Source organism: Myotis davidii, unplaced genomic scaffold, assembly GCF_000327345.1.
Source record: "Myotis davidii unplaced genomic scaffold, ASM32734v1 scaffold135, whole genome shotgun sequence".
In the NCBI taxonomy this organism is placed as follows: domain Eukaryota; kingdom Metazoa; phylum Chordata; class Mammalia; order Chiroptera; family Vespertilionidae; genus Myotis; species Myotis davidii.
Window position 1 is genome coordinate 2,186,473 of NW_006289813.1, and position 22,095 is coordinate 2,208,567.

The 22,095-nt window shown below is 40.5% G+C and overlaps 1 protein-coding gene across 1 annotated transcript in view; it reads right to left on the reverse strand.

The window, feature by feature from the left end:
* MAST4 (microtubule associated serine/threonine kinase family member 4) overlaps positions 1–22,095 on the reverse strand; it is a 383,523-nt gene that overhangs the window by 96,147 nt on the left and 265,281 nt on the right. Inside the window, 1 exon segment of the mRNA XM_015563109.1 lies at positions 8,893–8,981. Within this exon segment, the coding sequence (XP_015418595.1) occupies positions 8,893–8,981 (89 nt within the window).

The following is a 22,095-nucleotide window of genomic DNA, read 5'->3' on the forward strand; positions in this document are numbered from 1 at the left end:
CAGGCACCATGATATAGCAAAATCGCGAATCTTCAATGCATATATAAAGAAATATACGGTAACCCGAATTTACCACACTCGCAAAATCGCACACAGCCAACCATACACCTAGTATGGTATCGCGATTCGCGATTTTGCGCTATCATACTGGGTGTATGATCGGCTGTGTGCGATTTTGCGAGTGTGGTAAAATCGCATAACAGCAAAATCGCATAACAGCCGAGCATACACCCAGCAGCGCTGCTGATGCCTGAACGGTATGTGGAATGAAGTGGGCGGGCATCGGGAGGCCACTATGGCACGGGGCAAGCACTATGGGCAGTCTATCTGAAGTGTACCTGGCGTATAAGACGACCCCCCACTTGGAGGCATATTTTTCAGGGCCAAAAAATCGTCTTATACGCCGGCAAATACGGTAGATAAGAAAGGGAGGTTTTTTTTGGGAGGTGGGCAATGTTAATAATATAAACTTTCAGGTATTTAGAAGACATAATACATGTCATTTATATCTTTTAAAAATAATGAAATATAAATCACTCTATCAACTTGATAACCACTGGCTCTTCCTGGAGCCCTGTCTTCCCTTGGATTCTCCTCTTGCCCTCCCTCCTGTCACATTGTTTTTTCTCAGTTTCTTGCTGGATACTTGTCCTTCCAGAACCTCTAAGTGTTTGCACTAGACTCAACCCCAGGTTCTGTCTTCTCACTCTAAAACTTTTTCTCTCAATGATTTCATCCCTTCCCAGGGTTTTAAACACTGTCTATGAACAAACTGGTATCACCAGCACATATTCAACCCCTTCAGCTCCACACCCATAGAACAACACTGTTTGTCACTTAGGTAGCTCACTGCTATCTTCAATCCATTATGCAGCAATATGAACTCTTAAGCATTCAGCTCCTATCTGTTCTCCTTTCCTCCGCCCTGGGAAATGCCCCTGCCATCCATCCATATTCTCAGCAAGACGGCTGGAAGCCACCTTTGATGACCTCTCCCTCACCCCACATGCAATGTATCACTAAATACTGTCAACTCTAACTTGGAAAACACGCAATTAAGATATATCTACTACTTTAGCAATCAAACCAAATCAAAGCAAATCCATAGTTGATGCATAAACACAAAAAACTGCAACATTTTGATTTAAAAAAAGAATAAAGAGTCTTTCCTTATGGATGAAAAACCCATGTACTAAAACAAAACAAAACCCCGCAAACTAATACCACTTTTGTTACCACAGAGGAGCTTTAAAATTAAATTTAGACATCAGCTTCCAAAAGCTTCAGTTTATAATGGAGAAGCTAAAAAGCTAACTCAGAGGCCATTCAGGTTAAATTCTACATTTAGAGAGCAGGGGGATATGAAAGATGTCAGTCATTAAATTATTATTAGGAATAAATTACACATAAACATTGCAGTCTTCTCAAAGGACCAAAATGATAAATGGAAGTCACAGGGCAGAGGGATCTTTATGAAAAAGTTAACTAACACACATTCATGATCCTGGTATATACCCGTCATTACCGATTCCACACAAAGCAATGCCCCAATGAGGAAAACACGCTGACGCCAGTCCGTCTGATTTTGTCATCCTTTTTCTTAAGCAGGAAGGGCAAGATGTGTCATTGCCCAGGCCAACAATTGGCAGTTACACAAAGGCTAAGGATTACAATATAAAACGGTGTGTGCAGCAGGGAATAAGAAAGATGGCATTCTCCATAATTCAGAGAAACTGATTTATGAAATAACTGAAATCACAGAACAGGTACACTGCAAAATTATAAAACTTGGGCACACACACTAGATTAAGAAACTCTGGGTCTCGGTCCTTCTGAAGGTTTTAATAAAACCAGATGAGTCCCGGGTGATGTCCCACCCAGGGCTGACTAAATGATTTGCTGATTGTAACCTACATGAAATGAAACCTCTGAGGAATACTTCAAGGTGCTCTGAACTGAACACAAGTTTTATACGGTTAAGTTGATTTTGTTGTAATCTGCTTATAATTAGAAAAAAAATGCCAATGAGTGACCGTGTCTTTTTCCTTGAGTAGAAAAAGACGTTCCTATTTTTTTAAATAAAGAGTGTTTGTATGGGGCATCAGGACACTTAATTTCTACTACAGCTAACAATCAATTTGCCATGACTCCATGGGCACACAATTAGCCTTGTTCTATTACCCAAATAGAAAGAAGCTAGGAATACATTTGTCTTGGACCATCATGTCTACTTGGCCAAAGGAGGTGACTGCCTTGCTGAATGAACACTTTCGTTTAAAGATCTCCAAAGCAGATTTAAACAGTTTGGCAAATAATATTTCAAGCATGAAAAACCCGCTAATAGCTTTTGAACGAAAGTCACAAAATAGATAAAACAAAGGCACTATTACATTCAAGGCTCTGTCCCCAGTCTCACCTTAGCCAAGGAGAAATCTTCCACTGATACCTGAAGATCATTCATCTCTATTGACCAAGCTGTTCCCACCAGCAAACTAAAAGTCGTGAGTAACAGCTTGCCCTCTGAGTGTGGCATGTGAACCTAATGGTACTGCAAACATCTGAGCAGAAATGTGTAAGTGCATAACCTCCCCTAGTTGTCTAGGGCGTAGAGAGAAACTGTTTTTGATACCTTTTTTTATTATTATTATTGCTATTGTCTCACCTTTGAAGGCAAGATTCAGGAAAAATCTTGTAGTGAAAACCTTGGTCACTGCTTGGAAAAAAACACCACCCCATATGACATATTAAGGAGTATGAGTAAGGAAATGCTTCACTGATACCAAACTTGTCAAGCAAAGAGGGCAGGGAAGCAGCGAGGTCAGAACAGGTGATGCTCAGAGCAAGCCCAGCCTCGTCCATAAAATGAAACTCTACAACTAGACACAATGACGACAAAAACGGAAGAAATCAGAAAGAAAAATACTGACAAACTGTGCCACAAAAGAATGAAAGAAAAATATTACAGTAATCAAAAAGTAAAATAGCAAGAAAAAGCTAAAGGAGTTCATCACCACCAAACCAATATTAAATGAAAAGTTAGAGGCTGTTCTTTAAGAAGAATAAAAAAAGATAAAAGAAATTTGAACAAAATGGCAATAAATACATATTTATCAACGATGGAATCTAAAATACAAAACAAGCAAATAAGCAAAGCAGAAACAGACTCAGATGGAGAAACGTTTTGTCAGAAGGGAAAGGTTCGGGGGATGGATGAAAAGGTAAAGGGATTAAGAAGTACAAACTGGTAGTTACAGAACAGTCATGGGGATGTAAAGTACAGTATAGGGAATATAGCCAACAATATTCTAGTAACTATGTGTGATGTCAGATTTATAGGACATTTATTGGGATGATCACTTAGTAAGTTATGCAACATCTAACCACTGGGGTGTACACCTGAAACTAATATAATAGTGTATGTCACCTGTAATTAAAAAATAAAAATAATTTAAAAATTAAATTAATTTTAAAAAGTCAAACAGCATATTACAAAAGGATATTAGTGACATTACAAAAGATTAATAAACAAGCACATTAAACATACTAAGAATTTACCTCAGCCCTAGCTGGTTTTGCTCAGTGGATAGAGCGTCAGCCTGCAGACTGAATGGTCCCAGGTTTGATTCCGGCCAAGGGCACGTGCCCGGGGTACAGGCTCGATCCCTAGTCACGGGCATGCAGGAGGCAGCCAATCAATGATTCTCTCTCATCATCGATATTTTTATCTCTCTCTCCCTCTCCCTTCCTTTTTTAAAAAAAGAATTTACCTCATACCTGTTACAATGGCTATTATCAAGGACACAAGAAATAATAAGTACTGGTAAGGGTTAGAGAAAAGGAAACCCTTGTGCTGCACTATTGATAGAAATGCCAATTTTAGGTCAGTTACATCTTCGAAGAGGGGCTTGGTGAACAGAGAAGCAGCAAGTACAGTGATGACTAATGATATATATACTAGATACTAACCTACTAGGTTATGTGAACTTTTTAAAGGTATTTCCTGTCTTGAGTAATTTCCAGAGGTGTCCAATAGGAAATTGATACTTCTTTCCATCTTTTCTTCCAAAAATCCTCTTACAAATGAATCTACGTAATCACCTGCAAATTCACAGTAAAACAATTTTTGAAGACACAAGAGGTTAGGTATTTTGGCCAATAGGGCAATATTTGCTCTTAGGACTTTAAAAGCCTAGCGTCAGTAGGTCTCGATTATTTATCTAGCCTGTGGACCACCCTCTATAAGCATAATTACTTTTAGAGCTCATACTTTTACCATTAGAATCCAATACAATATGGAAGTAATATTGTGGCCGGCAGAATTTTAAAATGGTCTCCTGAAGATCCCTGTACCTTGGTTATTCAAGAAAATATATTTACACATATCCATAAGAATTTTTGGAAGGAGAAAGGAGCAACTTAGAAATGCTTATCTTTGGGGAACAGGAAGGTAATGAAATTAGCATATCGTGACTTTACAATAAAATAGGACTCTAAAAATAAAACCAATAAACAAAACAATACCTATATTAGTTTTCTATTGCTATGTAATAAATTACCAAATATTTAATGACTTAAAAAATTGATAACCTATTTATTAATCTTAGGTAGGCTTCACTTGTTCGAGCTCAGGAGGCTCTCAATGGATCATAAAGCCAAAATCAAAGAAAGGTAGAAATCCACCAGCTCCCAGTTCCCTAGGAACCCTCACCCAGTTTTCCTTCTCAGGGTATCATGTGGCCACAATCACAGTGTCAGCAGGGCTGGGCTCTTATCTGGAGGCTGGGAAAGAATCCACTTCCCAGGTCATACAGGTTGTGGAGAGTCAGATCACTGAGGCGACAGGATTGAGGTCTCCATTTCATCCTGGCTGTCAGCCTCAGGCTGCTTGCTGCCCGCTTCCGGACTCTGCCCTCTCCTAACTCCAAGTCCACAATGGCCACGTCCAATCCACCTCAGGCTCACATCTATCTCTAACTGCTCTGCCCTAACCAGAGAAAATGCTTTCTTTGAAAGGGCTCATACAGTTGGGTCAGGCCCACTCAAATAATCTCTGTATAAAAGATGATCTGACTTGGGACTTTAATTATGTCTGCAAAATCCCTCCACAGGAGTACCTCAATGATGAACACGATAGGATATGAGAGGAACCGCTTCACCATTCTACCAATTTTTAACCTTTTTTTGACAATATGCTAGATGAACCATAGTAACTCATTATCCTGGTTCACATTTCTCTTGGGGTTACGATGAGTGAACATTTCACACGTTTTTGTTGTTCAATTTTTTCTCCGTGACATGCCATTTACATCTTTTGCTCATTTTTCTCTTGGTGCACTCATCAATTTTCACATTAATTTACACAAGCTCTTTCTATATTAAGGCAATCCGATGTTGGTCAGTTATAAGCATGAGACATTTTTCACAATTTTTCTTTTGATTTTGTTTATTATGCAGAAATTTTCATTGTAGGAGAGGCACACCAGTCTTTTCTTTGGGGCTTCTGGATTGTATTTCATGCTTAGAATCTTCCTGGAATAGGAGCCTAGGATATTCAACCTTCCCTTTTTTATTAAAATGGGACTATCCTGTTCACCGTTCTTTGAGGAATCCCTGGTTTTCAACAAGCACTGCTTTGTGTGTGGAGATAAGCTGCAGAACACTGTGCCAGTATTCCTTTTCCTCAGGCCACAAATAAAGTTCTCATCTCCACTGAGTCACGTGATGGGCGTAAAGTCATGTGTCAGCAATGAGTGGCCTGACATATTATCTCTAACGAAGAAAAACAGAAAGCATAACTCTATATTTTGGGTGCATAAGCATTGAGAGAAGGCAGTTTTCCTTCCTCTTGTTTTCCTGGAGACTTCTAGGAACCCTCACCTGGCATTCTGTGTATCACATACATGACAGAGAAGGTAGCAATGGGCAGTCAGAGCTAAGAGGCATGGTGAGCGGGGAGGCACTTCACATATCAAGGCATGAGAATGGTCCTTTCCTTAATTTACATTTTCTTCTTTTTATACAGAAATAGCAATCTACCAGACTGAGATGAATGCCATTTCTCACAAAACGTCTGACAGACTTCTACAGCTTCTGGGTGAGTAACAACCTGTGGGCTCCGTAACATAAGGAAAAGTACTCTCAGAACCTGAAAGAAAGGCTCCTCTCTGCCCACTCCTCTGACTAAATCCTAAAATGATGTTTGAAGGGGAAGGAATTCAACCCAAGTCTACATAGAGAAAAGAATTAAGAGGATCATTAAAGTCTTAACCACATTTTCTCTAATCTCAATATGAGAATTGAAGACAATCACAGTAATAAAGAGTAATCAAAAGGCACATAAAGTGTGGCACAATTACTACAGAACACTATAAAGAGGAGTAAGGTTAATTTATTTTAATCACTATCGAATTATACATAACAAATAGACTTCATCATTTACTCAGCACCTAGTATATACCATTAGGCCCTGTGATGGAGGAATATAAAGATGAAAAAAAGAATTTCAGCCTCCACTAAGGTATGTGGCCTCGCTTGCCCCTCCGTCAGCTTTTGATTTTATATAACAATGATATAACATAAGTCTCCAAAGTATAAATGGTAACATTATAGCTGTGTATTCATCACACAGCTCTGGAAACACAATATTACCAACTGCTATCATTCTCCCCGATTATATCCCCCTCACAGCTCTCATGAAATTGGCCTTTAAAATTACTGTTTTCCTTTATACTCTTACTATAAACATATATGCACATAAACATACATATTTATGTGTAGTGTGTATCCCTAAACAAAATATTCTTTGTAGCATAACGTTAGCCTTATATGAATGGTTTAAATAATATCTTTTTGTACCTTCCTTTTGTTGTCCAATACTACCTTCGAGTTTCACGCATGTGGAGATGTGCAGGGCTAGTTCATTTTCTGCTATGTGGACAGTGTTCTGTGGACGCCTATGCCACAATTCATTTCTCCATTTTCTAACTGATAAATGTTTAGGTTGCTTCCAATGGTCAGCCATTACCTAGAACACTGCTATGAGCAGCCTAGAGCGTGCTTTCCTACGATTCTCTCCAGTTTTACCCGCGAGTGGCATTTCTGAACTTTAGCGGTCTTGCTACAGTATCACAACTTTACCTTTTCTACTTTACCATCTTTTATTTATTACTATGAATAAAACAAAATGTTACTCCACAGAGGCAGCTACCTCTATCTCTCCCTTCTCCCCAAACATGTCACGGATAACACCCACTCTCAGGTTGAGTACCACCCGCCCAAGCAAAAGGACTTCTGAGGAAGAGTCACAGCCCTGCTTTCAAATGTGAAATCATCATCTGAAAGCCCCTCAGTGTGAAGTCAGAGTTTTCACAATAGTGTGATAGAGGAAGTGCTCATACTGTCAACCCACCATTCTTCACAATCCTGAAGACATCTTCCTAAAACACGGATCTTCCTCAAAATCCCTGAAAGGCATTCAAGGTCAAAATTCCTTCTCCTCTCTGCCTTTCGTTTCTCTTTCCACCTTTATCTTCTGTTACAATCAAGCATACACCTCCCCAGCTCTAGCCACACACTGGGAATTCCCGTTTCTACCTGTCAAAGTCTTACTCATCTTTTAACATATTAAGCAAGTAGTTCCTTCAAACTCTCCTGGACTTTCCTGATTGGAATTAACCCTTCTCTTCTTTGCACCATCTTGGATAGAACTTTAAACATACAGCAGTTTTCACTGAGGTTTTTGTAATATGGCTCTATCTTCCTTATAATTAGTACCTGAGCCCAAGGGCCTCATCTCTTGAATCTTCATTGTCTCTACAATGGTTCTGGATGAAAGAAATAATTATATATGCCGCCAACAGGTATAACTTTAGAGAACACAATGCAAATATACAAGAGGAGACATGTTCTAGACTGCTTGTAGCAGCATTGTTTGTAATAGCACGTGTGTGTGTGTATGTGTGTGTGTGTGTGTGTGTGTGTGTGTGTGTGTATATCTTGGTTCAACTTTAGCAGGAAAAAAAATGCTGGCTAGTTCTGACAGACTATAGGACATGTAACCCCAAAATACGTCATCTTGGCATACTGACTATTTCAAGCTGAAGGAATGTGAGGAAGGGTGTGTGCAAGAAGACCTGCCCTAAAGCAAGTCATAAAACCCTCCTGTGGAAGGTACTGTCCTATGCCTGGAGTAAAGAAACCTTATCATCTCTAAAGATAAGGGACACAGAGGAATGTAAAGAATGGCCTTGCTAATTTCAGTTTATCACAATTAGCCATCACCTCTGCCCTATCACGTTTTTGTACAACTTTCCACTCTTCATTAAACCTAGCATAAAAACACTCAGTTTAACTGTTTCTTTGGGTCTTCACTTCCTTGTGAAGGCTCCCTGTGTTACGTAAAGCTTACATTACGTAAGTGTGTTACATTTCCTGTTGTCAGTCTGTTTCTGGTTACCAGGCTCCCAGTGGAGAACTTGGAAGGATAGATAAAAGATATTTTTCTTCCCCTAAAGTTCTGAACACACATCCTTTTCATGTGAACTAACATGTCTGCTCTTCTCAAAGATAATCCTAATGTGCAAACATGTCTTGCATCCTCCACACATTGGGAAACTGAGAAATAAGTAATTGAAAAAGGACCCCACATAAAAAGAAATTCTCCTCAATTTTAGAGTCCAAACACTGTGATGTTTGGGCTAACATCAGAAAGAACAACTTAGTGAGAAACCACCAGGAAAACCAGGCTAAAAAGACATGAAGACACACCTGAGTTTCAAAATGCCCAGATTATTTTGAAAGACACACACACACCCACACCCACACCCACAACCCACACACAAAAATGCTATCAAAAAGAAGTAAAACAAAACTCCAGGAAAGAGAACTAATTACCTGCATGAGCCGAGAGAGGTGAGTGTGGTCGGGGCAATGCTGTTGACTGCCCATTGCCTATTAAGCTTTTTCGGTTGCTTGTTCGGCAACTGTCAAAAGGAAAGGAAAAACAAAGTTTTAAAAAGATAATATAGCATTAGATTAATAATAATAAAAATAATAGTAGTAATAATAATTCAGGCATATTCAATACAGGCACAGACCAGAGGTTAAACTACCTATCAGCTCATACTATTAACAACATTTTTGCAAGTCGATATGCACTCACTAATATTTGAGGGGTGGCTGCCTCTTGAGTATTAGAAAATATAAAGTATTCATGTAGTATCACAGCATCAATATTCCTCACCACCAGTGAAGCTATAATCAAAAGCCTTCTTTCAGGTCTTGATTGCAAATATGTGACATGCCACACATGCAAGTGATAAATTAGCGCTTCAAATCAGCAAACCACAGGTAGCATCTTTGTTGACATGAAATTTCTAATACAAAATTACATGCAATGAAGCGCAATGACATTAATCTTACAATGATGCACTAATTAAAAATCTAATTATTTAGACAAATTTCACATTTGTGCCTTTTGTCAATACAACAGCCGATGCCTAAGATAAATGTATTTCACTACTCATTCATTTTTCATCTTGTATACAGCATTCAAATTCCTAATTAAGGTACATATTTTGGAATTATAAAAACATTCCTGTTTGCATGAAAATAACAGTGGAGGCCTATTTTCACAGGCACACTCCCTACCGTTTTTATCCTGGTACTCCATGAATGGAAATAATTGCTACATACGGACATAGGGCAACTATCTTTTCCTGTTCCTGCTAGTGAAAATTATAAAATAGCCAATCTTATTCCAATGTAACTTTCACAAGCCTCAAAGAATACGACACATGCAAAGCTGGTGGACGGTGAAGTGGGTGTTACTTCCATTTGCTTTCCTTAGATACAGGTTGGCACTTCATTCTTTACTGTCAGCACCGACGTTAGAAAGATAATAAATGAATTCACCTATAATAAGTTTCAGGGCTCTCTGGTTCCTTCTCCTACCTGTGGGCTGCCTTCATTAAAGGTTTACTGTAATGCCTTTTTAATTAAGAATATACCTGTTAGAGCAGGTTCTTGAAACAGGAATTTTCACCTGACTTCTAAATTAGATATATTTGAGAGTGTGTAGAAGATGCTTGAAAGGAACATTTCTAAATATGCAAATGATACATTTCTAAACCAAGTACAATTTCTTTCAGCAATATTGGCTTGCAAACCAATCCTCTCTCTTAGATATTTGCTGCTTGTCATCATTTGTTAACATGCCCATATTTATAATTTCTTAAGGTGAGGCTGCATCATTTTATTTTCCTTACTGGAGCAATCAACATCCTGTAGCATAATCTGTGAGTATAATTAAGATCATGTTTACTCAGCCTTAAAGAAGCTGTTGAATAAGAATAGACCCTTGATACTTAATTATGAAGGTGGATTGTGTTATTACCAACTCATCTATCAAGAACTGTATTCAACCTATTACATTCATAATTATTAAATCAGATAGTGTGATTGTTTTACAAATAAACTGTACACTATATTTAGTGTTAATTCAAATTAATGTCTCCTTTCATTTTAATACAGATATTTTAAGTATACCAACTTGCTGGTGTTAATAAATTTAAAAAGACAGATTTATACCCTGCAAATCTCAGCCAAGTTATTTGTTAATTTGAGCAAATTAATTGAAACAAGGGTTAGCTATCCAAAAAAAATGGCTATTGGTATTATTTTTTATATTTAGTATTTCTTCTACATCATTTATGACAATTTTCTCTTGATATTCAATTATTGTTTATATATGTAAATCAAATTAAAATGTAAATAAATAGAAATAGTAATCTTATGAATATCTTAAATGGGGATATTAGTGAAATATGCTGCCGTAAACCTAATATTTAGAAACTATTTCTTAAAGAAAACTTTAAAAAATTGAAATTTCATTAAGAGATATAGAATGACTAGTACACTACCACAACAAACAAAATAACCAAAAATTTAGATTTATAACAAAGTAAACACAAACAAAAAATCTAACATTTTAATCAGTTATTTAAAAGTCTATCATAAAAGGGTAGAAAAGTATTGATTTCTAAAATGTGATTTTAAAAAATCTCAAAAAGAAATGTCTAAACAAAACCAGAAAATGGAATATACTTGCTTGGTCAATATGAAAATATAAAATATGAAAAAACTTTATATTATATTCATCCTGTGTTTGCCTTCTCTCTATAAAGGTTTGTAATTGCTACAACCAGACAACTATAAATGCAATTTAGAGTGAAAAAAAATAAGGATTCTTCATCTATGAATACAAGAGAAAGGTAAAAGAAGTTAAAAACAAACTGCTTTCAGAATCTTAACAGTTTACCACATTTAAGGTACTGGTAGTCTGTTGCACTAAACCTTAAATAACTGGCAAATGTTACTGACAAATGCTTTAACAATCAGAGCTGGAAGTGTCTTCTCTAACCTCATATGGACCTTGAGCATGTTGCTAGAGAGTATTAAAAAAGTTCCCAGATAACAGACTTGGAACTTTCTTGAATCTCTCAACAATCAAACAGGAACATGTTAAACATGAAATACTCCTCAGTGTGGCAAATCAAAACTTGATAAAATACAGGTCAAGATACATTTCCGTAAGTACACAAAATAAATCCCTACGCTCATCAAGTAGGGTCTTGGCCTCAACAATTAATTTAGTTATTGCTAACATTCTTAAAGGTAATGGGGCATTTTATACTGTATTTAACCTCAAAATACCTAGATCTTGATATATAATTACTTTCAAAATTCTAGGACCCTACTAAGATATTCTGTAGGTAACTTTGCAAGGTTGGAGAGGAAGGGTGGTCATTTGATCTCAATACTACCTGTGTCTAATGTCTCTGAGAGTCACCTAATCTTATTGTCTAGGTACCTGACTCCCAATAAATGAATTGAAATCTACATTTAATCCCACAGTAAGAAAACTCTGAGTAGACAGGACCTATGAGTATTTACTACCTGGATTGTCTCAGCACATGACACTGCCCACATTAATAATGACACAGGCGCAAGATGCTGAGCTGACCTCTACTGCCATTATTTATTCATCCAGGTGTCACACTCTTTTCTGCTGATGAAAGGAGACTCCTATGGCAGTGTGAGGCAGCCCTTCAGGTGCTGGTGACTACACTACATTCATTTGATCCATAAAGTGATAAAATAGTGGTAACATCACCACTTGGGTAAAATCAAGGTCCCTTCCCTTTCAGCAGCATGACTAAGGTGATTCAGCCTTGCTTGCTCTCAGGCACTGTCACGGTCCCCTCCTCCCCCGCCCTCCCCAACAAAACAAAAGAAATGCTGGCACCATCAGCCCAACTTGATGCAAAGACCACTTTGCCTTTGTCTCAAGTTTAGATGGCTGTCCGCTCTGGCTAAATTAGATTTTGCAAGTAAAGAACTGTGCCATCACTGCGCAACCTTCCACACTGAGAGAACAAACGGAGCCTGTGATCGCAGGCAGAGTAGGTGTCTCTGTGTGTTGCTTCAACTGGAGAACCAAGGAGGAGGAGGAGGAGGTGCTTTGTGGGAAGTGGACACCCTGCCTTTGGCTTTCAGACCAGAACATGGGCAGGGTGAGGGGCTTCCCTTTCTTCTTAAAGCGTGGAGGAGAAAGAAGGCTTTTGGGAATGAACTTGAGCAGAAACTTGAGTCCATCTGTCCTTCAGTTTCACTTGGGAATTATATACCTTTGTTCCTAAGGCTAAAAACTGGAGATAAATCTGTGCAAGCTCAAATGCTAGGGTGAGGATAAATTTTTAAAAAGTTAAGAGCTTTCTGCTACGGAAGTGATGTTTCTGTTTTACCTTAAAGTGCCAGAAAGCATATAGTGTGGACCAGGGATCTGAGAAGAATGGGAAGGTGGAAAGACTATGGCGGTACTTTTTTTTAATTGATTTTTTTTTTTTTTTATGAAAGAGAAGAGAGAGAGAGAGAGAGAAAGAGAGAGAGAGAGAGAGAGATTGACGCGAGAGCCAAACATTGATCAGCTGCCTCCTTCATCTCCTTTGTGCTCCCCATGGGGGATCAAGCTGGCAACCTGTACATGTGCCCTGACCTGGAATCGAACTATTGACCTTTCGGTGCACAGGACAACGCCCAACCAACTGAGCCACACCTACCAGGGCAACAGCAGTACCTTTGAGTGAGCAGGGCTGGCTGGCCCCTGCGGGCTGGGAGGCAAGGCAAGCAGAGACAGAACACTCATTGAGAACCTCACAGCGGGGCAGGCACTAGTGATAGGTGGCTATCAGAAGTGCTTTATTTGCATATTTTTTGGGCTCAGGCAGGTGAAGCGAGGCTTGAACAGGGCACCACTCCTGCTCCTTGAGTTCACTGTTCCCATCCACCAAAGCAGTTTCACGATCTCCTAACTATTGCCAACAGTGCCTTCCCTTCACTAGGAAGATAGAGACGGAGCATGCATTTCATCCTCTAAGTCAGGCCTGACTCAGTGTGAAGGACAAAGAGGGCTGCCAGGCTGAGGAAGGGGGTGGGGGGGTAATGCCGTGACCACATGTTTGGTCCAAAGCACCCACACTCTACTTCCGCCTAGGTGGTTCTCATGCTCGGGGTTCCACAGGAAGGGCTTGCAGGGACCTGTAAACCTTTCACATCTGGCTTTGTCACATCTCTCCTGGCAGAAAAACCTGCTAATTACCCCCAACCAGGGCTGTGAAAGCTGTGAGGCCCACCAGGCTGTGGCCTTTAGCAACTGTTCAGAGTAGCTGAACCCCAGCTTAATTTTAAATTACATTCATTTTGAGACATGAATACCAATCGTGTCTGATCATGGCAAGACAAGCCGAGGAGAGGCAGCCCCAACAGGCAGTGGTTTCTAACATTCCTGGCTGACTTGAAAGGTCAACGCTCATTATGGAATCCGACTGACCGCAACTGAGGGGCAGTGATCACACCGTGAACTGCATAAGAACAGCCCCAGGAATTCTCAGAGGCGAGGTTATAACTTATTAATTCATCTTGATGAAAAATTTGATAAATGTGCACAAGAGACCAATTATACACCACAGCTTAGCTGGATATGAACATCTGCTAACTATTTCCTAATACCTTAATAGAATATGAACATTTGAATATTCCTTAAACAAAGAAGGCTCATGTGGAGAAAAGCTGGGCAAGACCAGGAGCCAGGACTTGTCCAGCCAATGCAGGGCTGCTGCGTACAGGTTATAAGCCCAGCGGGCTTCTGTTTCCTTGTCTTTACAATGGCAGGGCTGATCAGATTAGAGAAACAGTTGTAAACATACTAGTATATATACTTTTCGGTCAATGAAATTTTAAAAATATAGAAAATATATAAACATAATATAGTAATTATCCCACCACCTGGAATAAACACCTATTTTATACACACACACACACACACACACACACACACACACACACACACATATATACCCAGAGACCGGAATGGCGGAACGACCAGAACAACCAGGATGACCAGTGGCTATGACACAGACTGCAGCAGCCAATTAGCCTGATCTGGGCCCCAACTGCCTGCCCCCCTGGCCGTCCCCATCCAAACTAAGTGGAGAAAGACACCTCTCATTGTAAAATGATAAACTGACTTCCTGATACAGTCACACAAATAGGATTCCCATCTGTATATATAAAAGCCAAGTTACCAGAATGGCAGAACGACCAGAATGACTGGAACGACCAGTGTCTATGACGCTCACTGCAGCAGCCAACCAGCCTGATCCGGGCCCCGATCAGTCCTGCCCCTCCAGCTGGCCCCACCCCCGATTGGCCCCCACCACCCCAATCAGAGGCAGGGCCAGCCAGCCAACTGCCTGCAGCCCCAGCCTACCCTGACAGGCCCCAATCGGGACGGGCTGGCCGGACCCCACCCATGCACGAATTCGTGCACCAGGCCTCTAGTATACATATGATAGGGAGAAATGTGCCTCTGACATCAAAACCAACTTTCCAGTCCCCAACTATGCAACTACTAAAGGAACTGTAGCTTATAGCTTTCCCATCCATTGCTGGTCCTTTAGCGTAGATACATGGAAACCTACGAACAACATCTGTATGCGTGTTCACATTTTCACTAGTAGTATCGCATATCAGGAACAACTGGCAAAGGCCCAGGACTATGCAAAAGAGATGAGTGGCTTTCCTTTCGGTGGCTTAGGCTCTATAGCAGCGGTTCTCAACCTGTGGGTCACAACGCCCTTGGGGGTCAAATGACCCTTTCACAGGGGTCGCCTAAGACCATCAGAAAACACATATATAATTACATATTGTTTTTGTGATTAATCACTATGCTTCAATTATGTTCAATTTGTACCAATGAAATTGGGGGTCACCACAACATGAGGAACTGTATTAAAGGGTCGCAGCATTAGGAAAGTTGAGAACTATAGTGAACCCCCAGGGTAGTGAGTCCATAAGAGTATCTTTCATTATCTTTCTATTGATTAGGCTATTTAAAAACTCTGAAGGGATAGAAATTAAGTTGTGGAAAACTGTTAGTAATACAAATGATTCTTGTCCATGATATTACTAGTATAAATTAACTTTGTATGGTACAGGTATAATCAATATTCACTCCATGGAAAGATAAACCCAAACATTTAATATCATGTACTACAAGATATGAATCAGTTTTACATCTACTAGCAAATCCATTTCATCATTCCTAATTGAAAAATATACATATGTCTGGTTTTCAAAATCTTCTTTGAACCCGTTTTAATATGTTACTGCTACTGTCATTAATAATTGAAGTAAAATCTTTGACACATGTTCACTTTGTACTTCAATGACAGGCATGCTTTGGTTTTTGTATAAACTATACTTTCACACTCTATACATTATAGAGATTCTGTAACTATATTTTTTTCCACTTGACATTATATTTTTTGTGATTTAACCATGGCAACATAAAAATGAGTCTAATTCATTCCTTTTTTAGATTATTCATTTGAAATAAATTTTAGGGTTTTAAATGTACTAAAAGTATATTATACATTTCTTTTTCCTTTTTGCAACATGAAATATCTAGGCCTTTATGCATTTGCAAATGTGATCGCAAAAGCCTTGAAAAATATCTCTGAGGATATATTTGAAAGGAAAAAATATATTACACAACATAAAACAAATCTTCCTTAAAATCTTATTTGGACACTTCCCCGCCCAAATCTTGCTTAGTTCTCTTTATTCGGTGCAGAGAACAAAGCATTAATGTTTCTGTCTCTGAGACATACTTTGTGACTTATGTGAAGTTAAGGCAATGCCGGTGTCTTCCCTATGACCCATGAAATCAAGGCTCCATGCTGGCTTTCATTAATCCATTCCACAAATCAGTTTTTGGGTCCCTAATATATCCTAGGTACTATTATTCTAAACACACAGAATCCCTGCTGCCCTCAAGGTGATCCCATTCTGCAGGAGGAAACAGGTAACAAATACAATAAACTAGTCTAATTTAGAGTATGGGCGATGGTGATAGAGAAAAATAATGCGGAAAGTAAGACAAGGAGTGCAGATGTGAAAAATCACAATGTTAAATAGGTGGTCAGGAAAGGTCTCACTGGAGAGGTGAAATCTGAATAAGACCAGAAGGTTGAGGTGGAGTGAGCATCCACAGGAGCAAAGGCCCAGAGGCAGGTGTGCCCAGGAACAGCAAGCAGGCCAGTGTGGCCAGAGCGACGTGGGCCAGAGACAAGCAGCAAAAGTGGACAGCAGAGAGGACAGGGCACAGATCTCTGGCAGTTCCAGGCCACAGTATGAGCACTGGTTTTTAGTCTCAGTGAAAAGGGAATCCTTTGGAAGGTTTTGAACATAATCTGACTTTTAGAAGAACCATTTTGGCTGCTGAATTGAAATAGCCAAAAAAGGACGTAGGGAGATCAGTGAGGACGTTAAGTTGATGTGCAGCCCTAATCGCAGACATCTCCTGTAATCCTACTTTAAAATAAAGTATTTTATTTTAAAATTAAAAAAGGCCCCCAAATTCAAGGCAAGTATTATACCAATCTGTAACTCTTTTTTTTAAAAAAATTGTTTTTATTAATTTTTAGAGAGAGAGGGAGAAAGAGAGAAACATCAATAGGTTGCCTCCTGCACGCCCCTACGGGGACTGAGGCTGCAACCGGAACAAGTGCCCTGAGCAGGTGACCTTTCGGTGCATAGGTCAATGCTTAACCACTGCACCACACCGCCAGGCCCAGCCCATGCTCTTCCCCACAAAACTGGGAAAATAGCAGTGCTGATAACTGACTACCAAGCCTGAGCACTTCAGGCTTTTGCATACATGCATCAATGTAATGACCTAGTTCATAGGTCCTGGGGGTTTGCAATTATGAATGCTTATTATTGATATTATCAGCTGGATACTTGAACTTAACTTTTCCATTAGTAGAAAAATTCCTTTTTGAAGGCATTGATTATAATGGAAATGAATGGTTGCTCATACTATTTTCATCTAGGAGCAAAAACTTTAGGCTAATTATATGCCTGGATAAAGGGATAGGTCTCCAGGCTTTCAAAAATTCTGAGAAAAATCAATATATATATATTACTATATACAATATTTCTTAGAATTATATCTAATCTATTAAGATAAGCCTGTAGTGAGGTCTGGCTCAATTTGCTGTATTCATAGACAAAGAGGGAGATGGCTGAACATACAGATAATAGCAAGAAAGTATTCAAGGTAACAAATTTTCTGGAACATCTACTCCTTTGTACAAAATATTATTGGGAGATAAGAAAATGAAGAAGACATTCTCAGAATGTTTGAGGTATAAAAGAAGAGAGAAGATTGATTCACAGTTAAGGCAGAATCTGGAAGAGAGGTACATACACTAATCTGTTGCCATCTAAAATGTGAGATAAAACCCCATTCATCTTGGAAACATCCTATCTAATAAAGAGGTAACATGCAAATTGACCATCACTCCAACACACAAGAGGGCCACCCTCAAGTGGCCTCAAGATGGCCTGCAGGGGAGGGCAGTTGGGAGGGACCAGGCCTGCAGGGGAGGGCAGTTAGGGGCAATCGGGCCGGCAGGGGAGCAGTTAGGCATCGATCAGGCTGGCAGGGGAGTGGTTAGAGGATGATCAGGCTGACAGGCAGAAGTGGTTAGTGACAATCAGTCATCAAGCAGATAGGCAGGTGAGCAGTTGGGTGCCAGCAATCCTGGATTGTGAGAGGGATCCCAGGTTGGAGAGGGTGCAGGCTAGGCTTAGGGATACTCCCACCATGCACGAATTTCGTGCACCGGGCCTCTAGTGTTTTCATAAATAATAAACACTATAACTTTATAGTATACTAGTCTCGTGCACCTTGAAAGGAACTGTGGGCCGCGAGGCTGCAGTGGGCACAGGAGTGGGTCTCGGCCCATCCTCCATGCCCCCGCCCTGCCCCTCCCACCACCGCCCCTTGTCCTCTGTCTGCTGGCAGCCCCGCTCCCATGCGCTGATGGCACCAGCCCAGCTCGCACCCGCTGACAGCGTGGAGCTACTGGAACCAGTGCCCACAGCAGGTGCGAGCGGGGCCAGCGCCGTCAGTGGGTACAAGCGGCAGCTGCTGCCCTTATGGCCCCTCAGGAGCAGGGGGAGGTAGAGAAGCCCTGAGGGACGATCAGGCCAGCAGTCGTCACTCACACCTGCTGACAGCACCAAGCAATTGGGACCCGCACAGGATGCCGACAGCAGGTGCTAGTGGCAGCTCCAAAGCTGGCTGGGTGTGTGAGCGGGGCCGGCGCTGGCAGCAGGTGCAAGCACCAGGCAGGACCACAGTGCATGGGATCAAAGAATTTTCAGTAACCACCAGAGGCTTGCCCCGATGACAGTGACCGGCACCCCGCCTTGGTCTGGCGCCCTTGCTCACCTGCTCCACCAACCCACTGTGGCCAAAGCCCACCATGTTCCACATTCTGCCGCCTGCTGCTGGCGCCCACCATGTTCCGCACGCACCCCTTGGTGGTCAGCACATGTCATAGCGACCGGTTGTTCGGTTGTTCTGCCGTTCAGTCTATTTGCATACTAAGGTTTTATTTATATAGACAGATATTATGACAAACTGTCCTTCCACTTCACTGGTCTTCCCTAAATAAGCCCTTAATTTCAGTGATCCACCTGACACAATAAACATTTTTTAATCTGATTTCTTCTTGGTTATTCCATTTTGATCCTATTTCAAAGCGAGACACACCAATGGAGCAATTTCCATGTGGCTGGCACAGTGAGCTCTGATGTCATGTTAACATGTGACTGATAGGTAGCTGACACTCACCATGTTGCACCACCATGATCCTGGCAGGCAGAACACCACACTGCCATTACCCATTTGGCGAACAAACATAACCAAAAATTCCACAAGGAGATTACAATCTAGAGGGGGGATACATACCTTGAGAGCAAAGATTATTATCTATATAACAGCAAATCTCTGGATACCCAGAAAAATACAGAAAATAAAAATGATTTGAATATAGAATCAATAAATATTTTTCAATGACTAATTAAATATGTTTCCTGCCTCTAGGAAGTTTATAATTTAACATGGAGGACAAACATTGTCTAATTTACAAGACTAAACTGACCCAAGATGGTATTCTAATATAGCCTAATGATATGAGCTTAGACTAAGCAAACACACAGAGCTGACAGGTTTGTGGTGCTGGGTATATGGTATGAAACACCTTACTGGGAAAACCTATAAACATGTCACCCTGAATAAAATTATAGTAGGGTAATCAGTGGAATGAAAAGAGGGACATAATACAATGACCAAAGTCAAGTAGGAGTTTAGAAATGATGTGAGATTTATAGTAGCAGGCTAAGTTCAACTGATAAAAATGTTTAAAGTAAAAAGTAATTCAAGTGAGAAGGGGCCTGAACACCTGTGAATTTTTTTTTAGTGTTATTTATCTGTAACCCAAATCAAAGGAGGTACCCAGCCTGTGTTCCTGCTGAAAAAAAGCTGAGGAATTAAAACATCAGGGCAGGTTATCTGCTTGGATGAGGACACTTAAGGGGAGAGAGTCAATGAGGAGATGACTTCTGGACTTATGATTACTCAAGAGTATAAGAGATCAAACCCCACCTGGTACAGACACAGCACAGACTGTTCCTCCTTGGGCTGAGGGAGTGAAGAGTGCTGAGAAGCCAATGTAATTAATTCTGATCTAATAGTTGAAAGGCATGTGCTGTATCTTGAGAAACTGCTTCAAAGGCTGATCTGGCCCAAACACTGTGTGGAGTCCTACAAAACTGGGTCTGACCTGTCCTGGAAGGGTAAAGAGCTGGTACCCACCGATGAGCCTGCCTGCGGTTGGGCTTCCAAATTGGCAATGAGGACCGCTGGGAGGGGTGGGGGCAGGGCCCCAATTTTAAACCTGGGTAAAAGGGTCAGGGTCAAACACCCAAGACTTTGGTTGTCCTCAGGGCATTTGTGGTCAGGGAACAACGGTAAGCCTATAGGCATGTTGGGGAGCCAATGAAAATACAAACCAAGTTTTTTTTAAACTTCCACTGTGTGTGTGTGTGTGTGTGTGTGTGTGTGTGTACGTGCACGTGCGTGTGTTGGGGGGATGTATGAGACACATTGTTTTAAAACTCCCATTTTCATGCTTAACATGGGTGAAAGTCACAACTGGATACGTTATTTTTAAGTAGCAAAAAAAAACAAAAAACAAAACCATGTCCAAAGTCCAACTAGAAAAATTACTTTGAATCAATTTAATTTAAAAGCACTGGATTATTCTCTGTTAGCCAGTGGTAAGGAAATATACCTTTAAAAAGCCATAGAAAGTGGTAGCAGTGCCAAATCAGAGTAAACGCAACACCTTAACTCTGATGTTCTGACCTGCCTTTTTGGAAAGACCATAATAAAATTTTACTATGAACTCCTTTCCCCTGTACTTATTATCTCCTATGTTTATTGCTTTTAAGACATGGTGCACAGCTTCGTGAAGGTGAATTAGAAGGTTTTCTTCTATCCAAATCGCGTGTGTGTGTGTGTGTGTGTGTGTGTGTGTGTGTGTATCAGCTGAACTAATATAATGTTTTACATACAGGCTTCCCCATACAGAAATCACACCTCAGTTTAACTTGCTATAGCTACAAACATTGGACTCTGTGGCTATATTTTAGTCTAGGAGAGGAATTTAGCTACATAGCTAAGCACTACCCAAAAAAAGCAAAACTCTGCTCCTTCTCTCGGGTTCAGAGGAATCTGAGGCCACTCCTCTCTCACCCACAAAAGGGAGGGGATTTTACTTCCAGAACCACCAAGTCTCCTTTTCTGACACTCATCAGAAATGTATGTCAAGCCCAGAGTGAACAGCACGACTATTTATTTACACCCTTCCAGCTCTAAAGCATCACACACACACACACACACACACACACACACACACACACACACACGGCCGACATCAGAGCTCCACTTTGTTCTTTTCGGGGAGAAAAAGACGTGGGCAAAAAGCCATTATCTTCCTGTTCAGTATGTTTTGTTGCTAGCTGCGCCTAATTTGGTATCTTGCAAAATGACATTCTGTTAATGACATGAATGTCAAAGCTGTGATAATGGGCAGAAGTAGAAGAAAATGTTTCCTAACTGGAGAAACAACAGGAAAACTGCCAAATGGATATTAAAATTACTTTGTGTTCATCCCACAATGAAGCATTCAGCCCCTCTCAGATGCAGCCCTCGGAGGAGGGGAGACCACCCCACCTTGGCAGAACACACAGGAAAAAAAGAAACAAAAAAACAAGAGGTCAAAGGAATGTTTCCTCTTAATTAACTTGGCAGATGTCTTTTCTTTCCTCATTTGCATCCACTGATGTTTTCTTAGTTGGTCTCATTTTGCAAAGATGAAATTGGCCACAAGGAACCAATTCTGTTGCTGAAGACAGTTGGGCTGGGGAGATACCAGGAGATACTTGAAGTTGCTCAGTGTTCAGCCTGGGTCATGACTGTTCCTCGCTCTTGCCATTTGTGAGCGGAGGAACAGAATTTTAGCTCCGGAAGATGATGCACTGACTGCCAAGGCAGCACCACCAGCTAGAGCACAGGGGCCACAACCAGGGCACATTCAAAGTTAGAGATCTGCATTAGAA